A 19,143-nucleotide genomic window follows, 5' to 3' on the forward strand; every position below is an offset into this window, starting at 1 on the left:
CAGAATCCAAGATCTCACCCTCAGATGCTACTGAAGTATCTTCCTCCTCAGACTTATAAGAAGAAACACTAGACACAATTGCAACAGAATCAGAAACCATATACTTCCTCTTGCGCTTCCCCTGCAACATAGGAAAAGCAGACAAAGCCTCAGATACTGCCGAGGATATATGGGTAGCCATACCCTGCAAGGAAAAACCAACCTGAGACAAAACACAGGGCATTGCAGAAGACTGGGACATTTGAGGAGAAAGCTGCGGATTAGCCTGAATAGGAGACTCCTGAACAACATCCGCCCTAGACAATGAAGGGCTCAGAATCAAAATGTCTATCCTTGTAATGCAATGTTCTCTCAATACAAGAGGAACAAAAAGGGATAGGAGGCTCAACATTAGTATTTAAACATAGAGAACAAGCAACAGCTTGCAGGGCCTCTTGCTCCACCTTATTCCAAAGGAAAAAACCTTAATCAATAAAAAATTCTAAGTTCAAATCAGAATTTCAATTAAACAAAAAAACCTTACTGTCCCTTTAAATTTTAAACACTTTTTTTTTTTTCAAAACTAGAAAATCCTTAAATAAACTGTACAATAAATTTTGCAGCAACAATTTTTCACAAAATAAATGCAAAAAGAGACAAACGTTATAGTCCCTGAAATTTAGACAGAAACTTAAATATAAACAGAGCAGCAGCCCCACAAAAAAAACAGGCAACCTCCACACCTCAGCAAGCTCTGCTGAGGTGCCTACCTGACCTGCTTGCTGCCGGAAACCCCCACACAGACGCACCGGAGAGAAGCTGAACAACCTCTGAAGAGCTATGCAACAGAGCTGCAACATCCATGAACAACAGGAAACAGCTAAAAGGGTGCCAAAAACATCCTTGCTATCTCAGAAAAGCCCGCCTATTGTGGGCAAGGCCTAACAAACCTCCCGGGTAGCCATTAATACACCAACAAAAAACATGTACACCAAAGTGAAAACATAATAAACGGAGACTCCAAACATCCCCAGTGCCTGCAAAACTGCCATACAATAAACCGTTAACCTAGGAAGCCGATTGTATATTTAGACAGAATTAACTGTCAAAGTGCCAAATTCTCCTATATCAAAACAGGGAAAGAAATAGGCACTTACCTCAAAAATCTGTCCGGCAGCAGGACACCTCACTTGGTATGAGAGGGTCTTCCTACCTCACATGGACCTGTGGAAAAACAAAATTTATGCTTACCTGATAAATTTATTTCTCTTGTGGTGTATCGAGTCCACGGGTTCATTCATTACTTGTGGGATATTCTCCTTCCCAACAGGAAGTTGCAAAAGGACACCCACAGCAGAGCTGTCTATATAGCTCCTCCCCTAACTGCCACCCCCAGTCATTCGACCGACGACAAGGAAGAAAAAAGGAGAAACTATAGGGTGCAGTGGTGACTGTAGTTTAAAAATAGAAAACACCTGCCTTAAAATGACAGGGCGGGCCGTGGACTGGATACACCACAAGAGAAATAAATTTATCAGGTAAGCATAAATTTTTTTTTCTCTTGTAAAGGTGTATCCAGTCCACGGGTTCATCCATTACTTGTGGGATACCAATACCAAAGCTTTAGGACACGGATGAAGGGAGGGACAAGGCAGGAACTTAAACGGAAGGCACCACTGCCTGTAAGACCTTTCTCCCAAAAATATCCTCCGAAGAAGCAAAAGTATCGAATTTGTAGAATTTAGAAAAAGTGTGAAGCGAAGACCAAGTCGCGGCCTTACAAATCTGTTCAACAGAGGCCTCATTCTTAAAAGCCCATGTGGAAGCCACCGGTCTAGTGGAATGAGCTGTAATTATTTCAGGAGGCTGCTGGCCAGCAGTCTCATAAGCTAAGCGGATTATGCTTCTCAGCCAAAAAGAAAGAAGTTGCCGAAGCCTTTTGGCCTCTCCTCTGTCCAGAGTAGACAACAAACAAAGCAGATGTTTGACGAAAATCCTTCGTAGCTTGTAAATAAAACTTTAAAAGCACGAACCACATCAAGATTGTGTAAAAGACGCTCCTTCTTTGAGGAAGGATTAGGACATAATGAAGGAACAACAATCTCCTGATTGATGTTCTTATTAGATACTACCTTAGGAAGAAACCCAGGTTTGGTACGCAAAACTACCTTATCTGCATGGAAAATCAGATAAGGGTAATAACACTGTAAAGCAGATAACTCCGAAACTCTTCGAGCCGAGGAGATAGCTACTAGAAACAGAACTTTCCAAGATAAAAGTTTAATATCTATGGAATGCAAAGGTTCAAACGGAACCCCTTGAAGAACCTTAAGAACTAAATTTAAACTCCATGGCGGAGCAACAGGTTTAAACACAGGCTTAATTCTAACTAAAGCCTGACAAAACGCCTGAACGTCTGGAACCTCAGCCAGACGTTTGTGCAAAAGAATAGACAGAACAGAAATCTGTCCCTTTAAGGAACTAGCAGACAATCCTTTCTCCAATCCCTCTTGGAGAAAGGATAAGATTCTAGGAATCCTGACTTTACTCCATGAGTAACCCTTGGATTCACACCAATGAAGATATTTACACCATATCTTATGATAGATTTTCCTGGTGACAGGCTTTCGAGCCTGAATTAAGGTATCAATGACCGACACGGAAAAACCACACTTTGATAGAATCAAAGGTTCAAACGGAACCCCTTGAAGAACCTTAAGAACTAAATTTAAACTCCATGGCGGAGCAACAGGTTTAAACACAGGCTTAATTCTAACTAAAGCCTGACAAAACGCCTGAACGTCTGGAACCTCAGCCAGACGTTTGTGCAAAAGAATAGACAGAACAGAAATCTGTCCCTTTAAGGAACTAGCAGACAATCCTTTCTCCAATCCCTCTTGGAGAAAGGATAAGATTCTAGGAATCCTGACTTTACTCCATGAGTAACCCTTGGATTCACACCAATGAAGATATTTACACCATATCTTATGATAGATTTTCCTGGTGACAGGCTTTCGAGCCTGAATTAAGGTATCAATGACCGACACGGAAAAACCACACTTTGATAGAATCAAGCGTTCAATCTCCAAGCAGTCAGAAGCAGAGAAATTAGATTTGGATGTTTGAAAGGACCTTGAAGTAGAAGGTCCTGCCTCAGTGGCAGAGTCCATGGTGGAAAGGATGACATGTACACCAGATCTGCATACCAAGTCCTGCGTGGCCACGCAGGAGCTATCAAAATCACTGAAGCTCTCTCCTGCTTGATCTTGGCAATCAGATGAGGGAGCAGAGGAAACGGTGGAAACACATAAGCCAGGCTGAAGGACCAGGGCGCTGCTAGAGCATTTATCAGCGCTGCCTTGGGATCCCTGGACCTGGACCCGTAACGAGGAAGCTTGGCGTTCTGACGAGACGCCATGAGATCCAGTTCTGGTTTGCCCCATAGTTGAATCAACTGGGCAAATACCTCCGGATGGAGCTCCCACTCCCCCGGATGAAAAGTCTGCCGACTTAAGAAATCCGCCTCCCAGTTCTCTACTCCTGGGATATGGATAGCTGAGAGATGGCAAGAGTGAACCTCTGCCCATAGAATTATCTTGGAAACCTCCAACATCGCCAGGGGGGTCTTTGTACCCCCCTGATGGTTGATATAGGCTACAGTTGAGATGTTGTATGACTGAAATCTGATGAACCTGACCGCAGCTAGCTGAGGCCAAGTCTGAAGAGCATTGAATATCGCTCTCAGTTCCAGAATGTTTATTGGAAGGAGGGCTTCCTCCTGAGTCCACAAACCCTGAGCCTTCAGGGAGTTCCAGACTGCGCTCCAGCCCAGAAAGCTGGCATCTGTCGTCACTATAGTCCATTCTGGCCTGCGGAAGCTCATTCCCCTGGACAGATGGACCCGAGATAGCCACCAGAGAAGAGAATCTCTGGTCTCTTGATCCAGATTTAGCAGAGAGGACAAATCTGTGTAATCCCCATTACACTGATTGAGCATACAAAGTTGCAGTGGTCTGAGATGTAGGCGGGCAAACGGAACTATGTCCATTGCCGTACCATAAATCCGATTACTTCCATACAATGAGCCACTGACGGCTGAGAAGTGGAATAAAGAACACGGCAGGAAGTTAGAAGCTTTGACAACCTGACCTCTGTCAGATAAATCTTGATTTCTACTGAATCTATCAGAGTTCCTAGGAAGGAAACTCTTGTGAGAGGGGAGAGAGAACTCTTTTCTTCGTTCACCTTCCACCCATGAGACCTCAGGAATGCCAGAACAATGTCCTGTATCAGAATGTCGTCTAGGTAAGGAGCCACCGCTATGCCTCGTGGCTTAGAACTGCCAGAAGGGACCCTAGAACCTTCGTAAAGATTCTTGTTGCCGTGGCTAACCCGAAGGGAAGAGCCACAAACTGATAATGCCTGTCTAGGAAGGCAAACCTGAGAAACCGATGATGATCTCTGTGTATCGGAATGTGGAGATAAGCATCCTTTAAGTCCACGGTAGTCATAAATTGACCCTCCTGGATCATAGGTAGGATGGTTCGAATAGTCTCCATCTTGAAGGATGGGACCCTGAGAAATTTGTTTAGGATCTTGAGATCCAAGATTGGTCTGAAAGTTCCCTCTTTTTTGGGAACTATAAACAGATTTGAATAGAATCCTTGCCCCTGTTCCTCCCTTGGAACTGGGTGGATCACTCCCATGACCAGAAGGTCTTGAACACAACGTAAGAATGCCTCTCTCTTTATCTGGTTTGCAGATAATTGTGAGAGATGAAATCTCCCTTTTGGAAATGAGGCTTTGAAATCCAGAAGATATCCCTGGGAAACAATCTCCAGAGCCCAGGGATCCTGGACGTCTCTTGCCCAAGCCTGGGCGAAGAGAGAAAGTCTGCTCCCAACTAGATCCGGTCCCGGATCGGGGGCTACTCCTTCATGCTGTTTTAGAGGCAGCAGCAGATTTTTTGGCCTGCTTTCCCTTGCTCCAAGCCTGGTTAGGTCTCCAGACTGGCTTGGACTGGGCAAAATTTCCTTCTTGTTTTGCAGTAGAGGAAGTTGAAGCTGCGCCACTCTTGAAGTTTTCGAAAGGAACGAAAATTAGTCTGTTTGGTCTTTAATTTGTTGGACCTATACTGGGAAAGGGCGTGGCCTTTTCCTCCAGTAATATCAGAAATGATCTCCTTCAGTCCAGGCCCGAATAGGGTCTGCCCTTTGAAGGGGATGTTGAGAAGCTTAGACTTTGAAGTAACGTCAGCTGACCAGGATTTAAGCCATAGCGCCCTATGCGCCTGGATGGCAAAACCTGAATTCTTAGCCGTTAGCTTTGTTAAATGAAAAACGGCGTCAGAAATAAATGAATTGGCTAACTTAAGAGCTTTAAGCCTGTCTAGGATATCATACAACGGGTTCTCCACCTGTAGAGCCTCTTCAAGAGACTCTAACCAGAAAGTCGCTGCAGCAGTGACTGGGGCAATGCATGCAAGAGGCTGGAGAATAAAACCTTGTTGTATAAAGATTTTCTTAAGGAAACCCTCTAATTTTTTATCCATTGGATCTAGGAAAGCACAACTGTCCTCGACAGGGAAAGTTGTACACATAGCTAGGGTAGAGACTGCTCCCTCCACCTTAGGGACCGTCTGCCACGAGTCCCGTGTAGCGGCATCTATGGGAAACATCTTTTTAAAAGCAGGAGGGGGAGAGAACGGCACACCTGGTCTATCCCATTCCTTCGTAATCATTTCTGAAAACCTCTTAGGGATTGGAAAAACATCAGTGTAAACAGGCACTGCAAAGTATTTGTCCATTTTACACAATTTCTCTGGGACTACAATAGTGTCACAGTCATCCAGAGTCGCTAAAACCTCCCTGAGCAATAAGCGGAGGTGTTCAAGCTTAAATTTAAATGCTGTCATTTCAGAGTCAGACTGAAGTAACGCCTTCCCTGAATCAGAAATGTCACCCACAGATAGAAGCTCTCCTGCTTCGGCTTCTGTACATTGTGAGGGTATATCAGACATAGCTACTAAAGCGTCAGAAAGCTCTGTATTTGTTCTAGCCAAAGAGCTGTCTCGCTTTCCTTGTAACCCTGGCAGTTTGGACAATACCTCTGTGAGGGTATGATTCATAACTGCCGCCATGTCTTGTAAGGTAAACGCATTGGACGCGCCAGATGTACTTGGCGTCACTTGCGCGGGAGATATAGGTTCTGACACATTGGGAGAGCTAGGTGGTTTAACCTCCCTTTTGTCAGTCTGAGAAACCACTGGTGATAAATCTTTAAAACCCCCCATAATATGGTCTTTATAACTTATAGAAAGGTCAGTGCATTTGGTACACATTCTAAGAGGGGGTTCCACAATGGCTTCTAAACATAATGAACAAGGAGTTTCCTCTATGTCAGACATGTTTAACAGACTAGTAATGAGACCAGCAAGCTTGGAAAACACTTTAATAAATGTGAAAAAGCAATTAAACAAAAACGGTACTGTGCCTTTAAGAGAAAAAAACTACCACATAAACTGCAAAACAGTGTTAAAAAGTAGTAAACTCTACGAAATGTTTACAGTGTGTATAAGAGACTAAAGCAGCATTGCACCCACTTGCAAATGGATGATTAACCCCTTAGGCCGCAAACCGGATTAGAAAACCGTTAAAACCATTAAAAAACAGTCAAACACACTGCCACAGCTCTACCTGCCCTTAAACACGATTTTTGCAGGATAAAAACCCTCTATAGCGGTCCTAGCTGCCAGAGGACTCCTTTAGGGAAGCTGGATGTCTCAGTCTGAATATCAGCTGCGCATAAAGTGCGCGAAAATAGGCCCCTCCCACCATGCACTCAATGTCAGAGGGCCTTAAAAAAGTACTCCTAGGAGTGATCTAACAAGCCATGTGGAAAACTAGGCCCCAAATAAAGATTTATCACCCTCCAGGCAGATTCTTCTTCCAATTTCTGCCTGAGAGTAAAACAGTACAACGCCGGTACCGTTTAAAAATAACAAACTCTTGAAGGTAAAAGCTACACTAAGTCACCACATATCTCTTGATACTTCCTTTCTTGTCGAGAGTTGCAAGAGAATGACTAGGGGGTGGCAGTTAGGGGAGGAGCTATATAGACAGCTCTGCTGTGAGTGTCCTCTTGCAACTTCCTGTTGGGAAGGAGAATATCCCACAAGTAATGGATGAACCCGTGGACTGGATACACCTTTACAAGAGAAAAAGAAAAGGTTGAGTAAACTTACTCAAACTTCCAACCAAGGGCAGCATGAAATTACTTGGGAGGCCCAGTGGTGATTATACCCCACAAGTTCCCAAATGCTTAAAAGCCACCACTTGCTCTACTGAAGAGACTGACATGGACTACAGCTAAACCCTAAAGAAAACCAGAGCAAACTTGCTCTGCTTAAAAAATAAACTCTTGATTGAAGAATCAGACACCTAACTTTACCCCTCCTTGCAACTGATACAAGCAAAGAGAATGACTGGGGATTGTGGGTAGGGGGAGTGGTATTTAACAGCTTTTGCTGTGGTGCTCTTTGCCTCCTCCTGCTGGTCAGGAGTGATATTGCCAACAGTAATTAAGATGATCCGTGGACTCACCGTGTCATTAGAAAGAAAAGCAAAACTGGTTAGATGTACATGATACCCAGATGTTGAAGCAATTGAAAGTGATGCAGCTTATCTGTAAAAAGCAGACTAGAACAAATGACCTGAACATCACTGTAAAAAAGGAAATTATTTTACCTCAAAATGTCCTTATTTCCTCAGTAATGATATCCCACTGTAAGGGGATTTTAAGCAGCCAATCAGGATACTAGTCCTAGGACTTGCTAGGAAACAGGCAGTGTCATGTTATTTCCCTATGCTGCTTAAGGAGTTTACAAAGAGATCTCATGAGGTTTAATGTGAAATCTCATGAGAACACAGCAAAGTGGCACATCAGCACTGATGAAGCTGATTGGCTGTTTTTCCCCCAACATGCTGACCATAGCTGAAGGATAACTTTTTACAGAACACTAACTATTGAGAGCTGAACACATTTTGGAGGTAAAATATTTCCTTTTTTACATAGAGAAGTTTCCTTGGCAGTTTTTTCAGTTTTCCTTCATTACTTTTAAGTGATTTAGCATACGGGTATTATGTACGTTTAAGGACAGAAGGATTATAAATTATATTACATTTTTTTAGCTGAGTCAGTTTATCGTTAAACCCTTTATATTAAAGTTAGGAAACTAAATGTGGACCCCAATCTTATACCTGTGATATATTCTTCCTATAATCCTCCAATTCAGATTTTTTCTGATTAAGCTCCTCTGTCAGCAACTGTATTTCATGTGTTCGTTTGGTATAGTCTTCCACAACCTGTAAATAAAAGTTTGAAAAGAAATTCTAAAATTAGCAGACTTTGGGGACAATTTAACAAGTGCCGAATGGCCCCTATCCCCCTTGTTTCCGCACAAGCCTTCAGGCTCGCCGGAAACTGGAGTTAAGAAGCAGCGGTCTTAAGACCGCTACTCCTTAACTCGTCCGCCTGCTCTGAGCGGTGGACAGCAATCAACCCGATCAGATACGATCAGGTTGATTGAACCCCCCCTGCAGGGGGCGGCATTTCACAAGCAGTTCACCAGAACTGCTTGTGCAATGATAAATGCTGACAGCGTATGGCGGGCGGACATGATTGCTGCAGTTTATCATGTCCGTCCGACAGATGCTAAATCGGCCCCAATGTATGTAATTAGTTTACATTATTTACACTTCGCTTTTAACAGCAAATATAAAAATCTTCACATGGAAAGAAACCGAATTTCTAGGATAAACAGCATTTGCTAGAAGAGAACAGTGTGTTCTTTTTTAAAGTCTCTACTTAAAATTCTAATAGATTCACATTCTGGCATTTCAAGCACATTGTTGCTACTGCCTAGATTATTATTACTAAAAGCTTGACTACAGCGTGGGATGGTAAGTACTAAAAAAATGATAACATACCGAAGCATTTAATCCTGTGAAGCAAGAAGCTCTAGACTTTTCTTCGTTTAACAATGCATCAATTTCATCCAGGGTGTTTGGAAGGGACTGGAACGCCTAAGAGAAGAAACGGTTTGACTGGGTTATGAAAAACCAAATTCTTTACACAAATGAGCAGTATAATCAGAAGGGATTATTGTGGTATTATTTACAAAAAACAATTACAGTGAAAAAACAGAGAAGGAAAGAGAAACAAAACTAAACTAAAATGCACATTAAAAGGACAGGAATCTCATGATTCAGAGAACTTTTCAATTTACTTCTCTTACCAATTTTTTTTTTATTTAAACCATGATTTAAATCAAATTTGATTTAAATAATATCCACCCTTCTGGGAGCTAGCTGAACACACTAAGGTGAGCCAATGACAAGGGGCATATATGTGCATACACCAAATGGCAGCTTGCTCCAAGTCCTGAGCCTACCTAGGTAGGATTTCAACAAAGTAGAAAATTGTTTTAAAAAATGACATGCTCTATCTGAATAATGAAAGTTTATTGCCCCTTTAATTATCATACAACCACCAAGAAACTAAGCACAATCATTCACTTTCAGTAAACGTCTTTAAAACAAAAGAATAACATTATTTTACATTAAATTCAAATTGTTACAAACTAAATTCACATCATCACTTGAAAATACTTGTGTGAAAATACCCAGCATCATTTATGCTTACCTGATAAATGAATTTCTTTCATGGTGGCGAGAGTCCACGATCTATTACTCCTGAAAATTACTCTTCTCTACCACTAGGAGGAGGAAAAAAATTCCCAAACCCCAAGAGCTCTATAAAGCTCCTTATACCGGACAAGTACCTCAGCCTAACTAATAGCCAAAATTAGTTGGGAAAAAAGCAATCGTAGCAACAAAAAGAAGCAGGGGAAAAAATGCACTTAAGAAAATAAAAAACATCAAAAACATAGGGTGGGGTCTCGTGGACTCCACCATAAAAGAAATTAATTTATCAGCTAAGCATTAATTATGTTTCTTTCATACAGATGGTCAGAGTCCATGATCCCTTACTCCTCCTGGGAGTAATTCCCCAAGCTTTGGAGTCCATAAGTAATGAGACATAAAGGGTGTGATTAACCCCTTGAAAGCCGTAGCAAAGTCTCCCACATTGATGGTGGTCTGGGGACCTCCATACACTCCCACCCTGGCGATATGGCCTCTATAGTGACAGGCATTGCCGGGGCTTCACGTTTCGCGCAATGATGCGATTACGTAATTGCGTAACTTTATTTAAAGCTGACAATTGTCCGTTATAGGGAGATGGGAGCATGCTGCTTAGATGCGTGTATCTCAGCAGCTACAGATCCCCAAGACCCACCGTTGGAAAGGTAATCGTCTACCATTTCCAACAGTATAAGTATTTGGGGTTTAGAATAAAAAAAGATGGGAAAAAAGAAAGAAGAAAAAAAAAAAAGTATTTGGGGGGGTCTCTAAAGGCACATAACAATAAAAACAGAATTTATGCTTACCTGATAAATTACTTTCTCTTGCGGTGTATCCAGTCCACGGATTCATCCTTTACTTGTGGGATATTCTCATTCCCTACAGGAAGTGGCAAAGAAAGCACACAGCAAAGCTGTCCTTATAGCTCCCCCTCTAGCTCCACCCCCAGTCATTCGACTAAAGGTTAGGAAGAAAAAGGAGAAACCATAGGGTGCAGTGGTGACTGTAGTTTAAACAAAAAATATTTACCTGACTTAAATGCCAGGGCGGGCCGTGGACTGGATACACCGCAAGAGAAAGTAATTTATCAGGTAAGCATAAATTCTGTTTTCTCTTGCAAGGTGTATCCAGTCCACGGATTCATCCTTTACTTGTGGGATACCAATACCAAAGCTTTAGGACACGGATGAAGGGAGGGAACAAGACAGGTACCTTAAACGGAAGGCACCACTGCTTGCAAAACCTTTCTCCCAAAAATAGCCTCCGAAGAAGCAAAAGTATCGAATTTGTAAAATTTGGCAAAAGTATGCAGTGAAGACCAAGTTGCTGCCTTACAAATCTGTTCAACAGAAGCCTCATTTTTGAAAGCCCATGTGGAAGCCACTGCTCTGGTAGAATGAGCAGTAATTCTTTCAGGAGGCTGCTGGCCAGCAGTCTCATAGGACAAACGTATGATGCTTTTCAGCCAAAAGGAAAGAGAGGTAGCAGTCGCTTTCTGACCTCTCCTCTTACCAGAATAGATAACAAACAAGGAAGATGTTTGTCTGAAATCCTTAGTTGCTTGTAAATAGAACTTTAAAGCATGAACTACATCAAGATTGTGTAACAGACGTTCCTTCTTCGAAGAAGGATTAGGACACAGAGAAGGAACAACTATTTCCTGGTTAATATTCTTGTTAGAAACAACTTTAGGAAGAAAACCAGGCTTGGTACGCAAAACTACCTTACCTGCGTGGAACACCAGGTAAGGTGAATCACACTGTAAGGCAGATAATTCTGAAACTCTTCGAGCAGAAGAGATAGCTACTAAAAACAAAACTTTCCAAGATAACAACTTAATATCTATGGAATGTAAAGGTTCAAACGGAACCCCTTGAAGAACTGAAAGAACTAGATTTAGACTCCATGGCGGAGCCACAGGTTTATAGATAGGCTTGATTCTGACTAAAGCCTGAGCAAACGCTTGAACGTCTGGTACCTCTGCCAGACGCTTGTGTAAAAGGATAGACAGAGCGGATATTTGTCCTTTTAAGGAACTAGCTGACAATCCTTTCTCCAGTCCTTCTTGGAGAAAGGACAATATCCTGGGAATCCTAATCTTACTCCATGAGTAACCCTTGGATTCACACCAACAAAGATATTTCCGCCATAACTTATGGTAGATTTTCCTGGTGACAGGCTTTCTAGCCTGAATCAGAGTATCTATAACTGACTCAGAGAACCAACGCTTTGATAGAATTAAGCGTTCAATCTCCAAGCAGTCAGACGTAGAGAAACTAGATTTGGATGCTTGAACGGATCCTGTATTAGAAGATCCTGCCTCATTGGCAGTGTCCATGGTGGGACAGATGACATGTCCACTAGGTCTGCATACCAAGTCCTGCGTGGCCACGCAGGCGCTATCAGAATCACCAAAGCCTTCTCCTGCTTGATTCTGGGGACCAGACGCGGGAGGAGAGGAAACGGTGGAAAAACATAAGCCAGATTGAAGGACCAAGGCGCTGCTAGAGCATCTATCAATACCGCCTTGGGGTCCCGGGACCTGGACCCGTAGAGAGGAAGTTTGGCATTCTGACGGGACGCCATCAGATCCAATTCTGGAGTGCCCCATAGCTGAGTCAGCTGGGCAAATACCTCCGGGTGGAGTTCCCACTCCCCCGGGTGAAAAGTCTGACGACTTAGAAAATCCGCCTCCCAGTTGTCTACTCCTGGGATGTGAATTGCTGAGAGATGGCAGGAGTGATCCTCTGCCCACCTGATTATTTTGGTTACTTCCGTTATTGCTAGGGAACTCTTTGTTCCCCCCTGATGATTGACGTAAGCTACAGTCGTGATGTTGTCCGATTGAAATCTGAAGAATTTGGCCGTAGCTAGTTGAGGCCATGCCTGAAGAGCGTTGAATATCGCCCTCAGTTCCAGAATGTTTATTGGGAGAAGCGTTTCTTCCCGAGACCATAAGCCCTGAGCTTTCAGGGAGTACCAGACCGCACCCCAGCCTAACAGACTGGCGTCGGTCTTTACAATAACCCACTCTGGCCTGCGGAAACATATTCCCTGAGACAGGTGATCCTGAGACAACCACCAGAGAAGAGAATCTCTGGTCTCCTGGTCCAACTGAATTTGAGGAGACAAATCTGCATAATCCCCATTCCACTGTTTGAGCATGCATAGTTGCAGTGGTCTGAGGTGTATCCGAGCAAAAGGGACTATGTCCATTTCCGCTACCATTAATCCGATTGCCTCCATGCACTGAGCTACAGATGGCCGAGGAATGGAATGAAGAACTCGGCAAGTAGTTAAAAGTTTCGATTTTCTGACCTCCGTCAGAAATATTTTCATTTCTACTGAATCTATTAGTGTTCCTAGGAAGGGAACCCTTGTGAGTGGGGACAGAGAACTCTTTTTGACGTTCACCTTCCACCCGTGAGACCTCAGAAAGGCCAATACAATCTCCATGTGAGCCTTGGCTCTGTGAAAGGACAGCGCCTGAATTAAGATGTTGTCCAAATAAGGCGCCACTGCTATGCCCCGTGGTCTTAGAACCGCCAGAAGGGACCCTAGCACCTTTGTGAAAATTCTGGGAGCAGTGGTTAAACCGAATGGAAGAGCCACAAACTGGTAATGCTTGTCTAGGAAAGCGAACCTGAGGAACTGATGATTATCTTTGTGGATAGGGATATGCAGGTACGCATCCTTTAGATCCACGGTAGTCATATATTGACCTTCCTGGATCATAGGTAAGATTGTCCGAATGGTCTCCATCTTGAATGATGGGACTCTGAGGAATCTGTTTAGAATTTTTTGATCCAGGATTGGTCTGAAAGTTCCTTCTTTTTTGGGAACCACAAACAGGTTTGAGTAAAAACCCAGACCTTGTTCTGCCATTGGAACTGGGTATATCACTCCCATCGTATGTAGATCTTCTACACAGCGTAAGAATGCCTCTTTCTTTGTCTGGTCTTCAGTCTGAGAATCATCTAGGGCCACACTTTTAAGTGCAACAATATGATCTTTAAAGTGTATAGCCATATTAGTGCAATTGGGACACATTCTGAGAGGGGGTTCCACCATGGCTTCTAAACACATTGAACAAGGATTTTCCTTAGTGTCAGACATGTTTAACAGACTAGTAGCATACACAAGCAGGGTTGGAAAACACTTTAATCAAATAAAAAACAAAATTTTAAAAAAAAGTTACTGTGCCTTTAAGAAATAAAAAGAGCACACAATTTTACAAAACAGTGAAAAATGCACCAATCCTTTTGAAATTTTCACAGTATGCACCTAAGGCTTTAATATGATTGCACAGCAAGTTTCAGAACAATTAACCCCTTAATGCCCAAACCGGAGCAGCCTAAAGCCAACAACCGGTTAATTAACTACAGCAGCTTGCCACAGCTTACTGCTGTGGCCCTACCTGCCCTTAGGGATCAGTTTTGGGGGAATAAAGCTTCTTCTATGCCCTCAATCAGCAGCTGGACCCTCCATGTGAAGCAGCATGAAACAGTCTTTCAATTCTAACTGCGCATCTGAGGCGTGAAATTAGGCCCCTCCCACTCCACTCCGGAGTTGTGAGGCCTACAAAAATCACTTCTAAGTGACTAAATTTATGCCATGTGGATAATAACCCCAGTAAAACACTCCAAAGTGCTTAAAAAGGTGTCTCCAACGAGTATTTCTTACATAAATAATCGATTGCCCTGCATTAGTGTCAACCAGCCTATTTAGCCCTGTCATGTAAGCATTCAATTCTATACTAAGTCTCAGAACATAGCTTACCCTCCCCACATGGGGATCTTGTCAGTCTTCTAGCATTATCTCAGTCTTGTCTAGAAATAAATGACTGAACATACCTCATTGCAGTCAAGCCTGCAAACTGTTCCCCCCAACTGAAGTTTTCTGGTACTCCTCAGTCCTGTGTTGGAACAGCAGTGGATTTTAGTTACAACATGCTAAAATCATTTTCCTCTCAGCAGAATTCTTCATCACTTTTCTGCTAGAGAGTAAATAGTACAAACCGGTACCATTTAAAAATAACAAACTCTTGATTGAAGATATAAAACTACAAATCTAACACTACATTCACTTTACCCTCCTGTAGAGAGACCCTAGTGCTTAGAGCCGGCAAAGAGAATGACTGGGGGGTGGAGCTAGAGGGGGAGCTATATGGACAGCTCTGCTGTGTGCTCTCTTTGCCACTTCCTGTAGGGAATGAGAGTATCCCACAAGTAAAGGATGAATCCGTGGACTGGATACACCTTGCAAGAGAAATACATTTTATCAAAATAACAATTTATGTAAAAACTTACCTGATAAATTAATTTCTTTCATATTAGCAAGAGTCCATGAGCTAGTGACGTATGGGATATACAATCCTACCAGGAGGGGGAAAGTTTCCCAAACCTTAAAATGCCTATAAATACACCCCTCACCACACCCACAATTCAGTTTAACGAACAGCCAAGTAGTGGGGTGATAAAGAAAGGAGTAAAAAGCATCAACAAAGGAATTTGGAAATAATTGTGCTTTATACAAAAAAATCATAACCACCATAAAAAGGGTGGGCCTCATAGACTCTTAGAGCAAGTTTTCTCTGTGAAAAAAATCACAAAAAGACAAAGGCGCCTCCTAGTGTAATACAGTTGGTGAAAGAGATTTGATAGGTAATCAAAAAGGTACTCACAAGTGGAGCAGCACCCAATTGTGCTAAATCAAACAGACTGGGATCTCACAGTGTCCCAGCTCACTGACACTGCAAGGAAACTGGTTTCTCCAATGTCTTGCCGGACTGACAGAGCTCAGACTCTCACAAAGAGGTTTACATAAAACCAAATTTTATTAATAAAATAAAAATCTCAGTGTCTCATGACACTAGATATTAAAAGAACAAGCAACGCGTTTCTCAGACTGCTGTCTGTTTCATCAGGCTTCTATTGATACAATGAGAGTACTGGCTTAAATAAAAACATATGACCAATCCCAGTTCATTAACACCTGACACACCCAACCAGGTGTACTAAGACCTAATTGGTCTCAATATAACCACTGACATAATAAATAAAATAGAATAACAATCTCTAAACATCTAAAAACATTTTAAAAAATTAATCATGAGAATGAGTATATATACATACACACACATAAATACATATATACATATATATATATATATATATATATATATATACACATATACATACATACACACATACACACACATATATACACATAAGGGTTAACATAATGAGTCTATCCAATCTTGTGAACAAGGTCTTATCATAGACATATATATTCCTTTAAAATAAAATTACTAAAACTTGACCCACATTACCTCTGTATTAAAACTGTAAAAACAAAAGTCAAAATAAAATGTTAAAATACAATATATTTGTCAAAACCACCTTCCCAAAATCCATAAGGACCTACACTCGCCTCCTGGGAGGCCAATTATAGCAGGGATGAACAGCATTACGGATCACTTATCAGCCTACATAGATAATTTTCTACAAAAATATGTTAAGCAATTGCCTTCATACATAAGGGACACCACAGATTTACTTCACAAATTGTCTAATATAACAAAAAGGGGATCAATACCTTTGGATGACATGCGATGTCAACGCATTGTACTCCAATATATCACATGAAATAGGGCTACACTATGTATCAGATTATCTCAGTGATGATATATATATGCCAGGGATACAGAAGAAATACCTTCTGGACTTGATAGAATTTATTTTGAAGCATAATTATTTCAAATATTTGGACAATTATTACATACAAACTAAGGGTACTGCCATGGGGACCAGGTTCGCTCCCAGCTTCGCCAATTTGGTTATGGGAAGATTTGAGGATATTTATATCTATTGCGAGGACTGGGAGCAGAACCTGGTCTTCTATGGCAGATATATAGACGACCTTATTATCATCTGGAAAGGGTCCATTGACTCAGCGAGAAATTTTGCTTTAAATTTAAACACAAATTCATTTGGTTTTTCCTTCACCCACAAAATTCATCCAGATGAAATTGAGTATTTGGATATAGTCCTTACATGGGACATCAATAATAGGGTTCAATCAAAAACTTATTTTAAACAAGTGGATAGTAATAATTTTTTGGATTACCGTAGCAATCACTTTAGCAGCTGGAAGAAGAATATACCTTTCAGCCAGTTTAGGCGCATTAAGCGCAACTGCACACTTTTGGAAACATATGATGAACAATCACTGGTTTTGAAAAATAGATTTCTGGAAAAGGGATATCCATTATCACTCATTGAAGAAAGCTATATGAGAGCTAGAGAACTAGAGAGAGAAGATATTCTCAATCCCCCCCAAAAAACTAACTGCAGTAAAAAGACTAGCCAAAGAAAAAACATCTCATTTATTACCAATTACAATTCCAACTATAAAGTTATAAAAAGGATAATCAACAAACACTGGTACCTGCTTAAAAAGGATCCTATCCTTAAAGGGATACTAGATGACTCACCTAGTGTAACGTTCAGAAGAGCCCCTACAATTAAGCAAAAGATAGCCCCAAGCAAAATAATAATGTCAAAAAGAGTATCCAAAATTGGAACTGCGGTTAATAATAACTATAGTAAAGGATCCTTTAGATGTGGGAAGAGACGATGCAATATGTGCAAATATGTGACCCATGGGACCACTAGTGCCACCTCTTCTACCTCGGGTTATACGTATCAACTAAGAGAAAGGTTAGATTGTGGTTCTAACTATGTAATATATCTTCTTACCTGCATTTGTGGGGCACAATATTTAGGCAGGACCATACGTAATATCAGAAGCAGATGGGGTGAACACTATAGAAATATAGTCAAAAAAAGCCCTAAACACAGTGTATCTAGACACCACAACAAATGCCATATAGGAAAGAAATGCCAGTTTCGAATAACACCACTAGAGAGGATTCATTACAAAAAAGGTATTAATAGGTTCAAAAATCTCTGTCAGAGAGAGACCTACTGGATTTATAAATTTAACACACTGTTTCCAGCAGGTCTCAATGAGAATATAGATATGTCTGCTTTTTAGTATTCATCTATATGAGATACATTGTACATCTTGTGAACATGTGCCTTATTATTTTCTTTATTGCATGCAACAACCTTGCAAGAAATAATATTCACACTATATATACATGTCATATTCGGGTTCTTCATCTACATATACATCCGCATGTTGTGTAAATATATGTGTGTATGTGTATATGTATGTATGTGTATATATACTTGGGTATGGATGTTTTGTTTATGTTCCATGTAAGTTATTGTATATGCTCTTAGGTATGGATGTATCGTATACTTCTTATGTGAGTATTTGGTTATATGTTTAGTAACAGTGTATATGTTTATATGTGCTTGTTGGAATGCCTGTATGCACGGTTCTTTGAAGTTGTGTGTACATTAGTACATATATAATTGCTAGGGTTTATTTTGCCCCTTATGAAATTGAAATTATTATATGGTTTGCTATACTGGCCAATTTTTTTTTTTTTTTTTTTTTTTTTTTTTTTTTTTTAATAGGGTCACAAACCACACACTTTTAGGTAACCATCATATTTATATTAGTTTGTTTTAATAATCCACTTTCCCGTAACCATATATTTATTATTTTATTTATTATTATTTTTTTTTATTTTTTTAGTTCTGCTGTTACCTATATAACACATTTATAATAGATACTAGTATTTTACTAGTTTCATTAATTTCACTGCTAAACACTTTAATCATATATATGATATACTATATATTTTCACAGTTATATTTTCACAACTGTTCAATGTCAATATACTTCTAAATACACTTTTATATCTATTAGAATACTCAAAAGGATAGTTTTTCAAAATAATAATGCAATGTAGGTCCAGGTTGTGGACTCTACCCGGATTTTTTTTTTTTCACATGTAAACACATTTACACATTTAGACTATTTTTCAGTAAGTCTAGTTACATTTATTAGCACCCCAGAGGCAGAACTTTTTTTTACTTTCTGCGATGAGATTTTTTTAGTGAAAAATTTTCTGCAGGTCATTTTTAAATAAAATTCAATTTTAAATTAGGCAGTTACAATAAAGAACCAGTTTGATTGTATTGTGTTGGTTAACTGGAGAATAAAGCAATATTTAAAGTTTTTTATAATATAGTGCAGTAGTTGAAAATTGCATTGCAAATTAGGTGCATTGCTCATACGAACGTCTTACATTCAGAAAAAAACAGCTTTGCAGATTGTGAAAGGCTAGGGGACGGGCTTGAAACAATCTCTGAGAGACAGTTAATTAATGCAATACTGCTTGGCAGCGCTGCTGAATATTTGACTGTTCACTTCAAACAGCACTTTGCTCTGTATGATATGTGGTAAGGAAAACTTACACAGTGCAGCCAGAGAACAGTCTAATGTGGAGCAGCGATGAAAAGTTAAATGAACAGTTCCTGCATGT

At 40.7% G+C, this 19,143-nt stretch overlaps 1 protein-coding gene across 1 annotated transcript in view; it reads right to left on the reverse strand.

Moving 5' to 3' along the window:
* The window catches only part of SMC5 (structural maintenance of chromosomes 5), a 515,710-nt gene that overhangs the window by 194,735 nt on the left and 301,832 nt on the right, over positions 1-19,143 (reverse strand). Inside the window, exons 19-20 of the mRNA XM_053702514.1 lie at positions 8,967-9,062; positions 8,238-8,342 (exon numbers count right to left, since the gene is read on the reverse strand). Coding sequence (XP_053558489.1) covers positions 8,238-8,342; positions 8,967-9,062 — 201 coding nt within the window. The remainder of the gene's footprint in view (positions 1-8,237; positions 8,343-8,966; positions 9,063-19,143) is intronic.

This window comes from Bombina bombina, chromosome 2, assembly GCF_027579735.1.
Source record: "Bombina bombina isolate aBomBom1 chromosome 2, aBomBom1.pri, whole genome shotgun sequence".
NCBI lineage: Eukaryota > Metazoa > Chordata > Amphibia > Anura > Bombinatoridae > Bombina > Bombina bombina.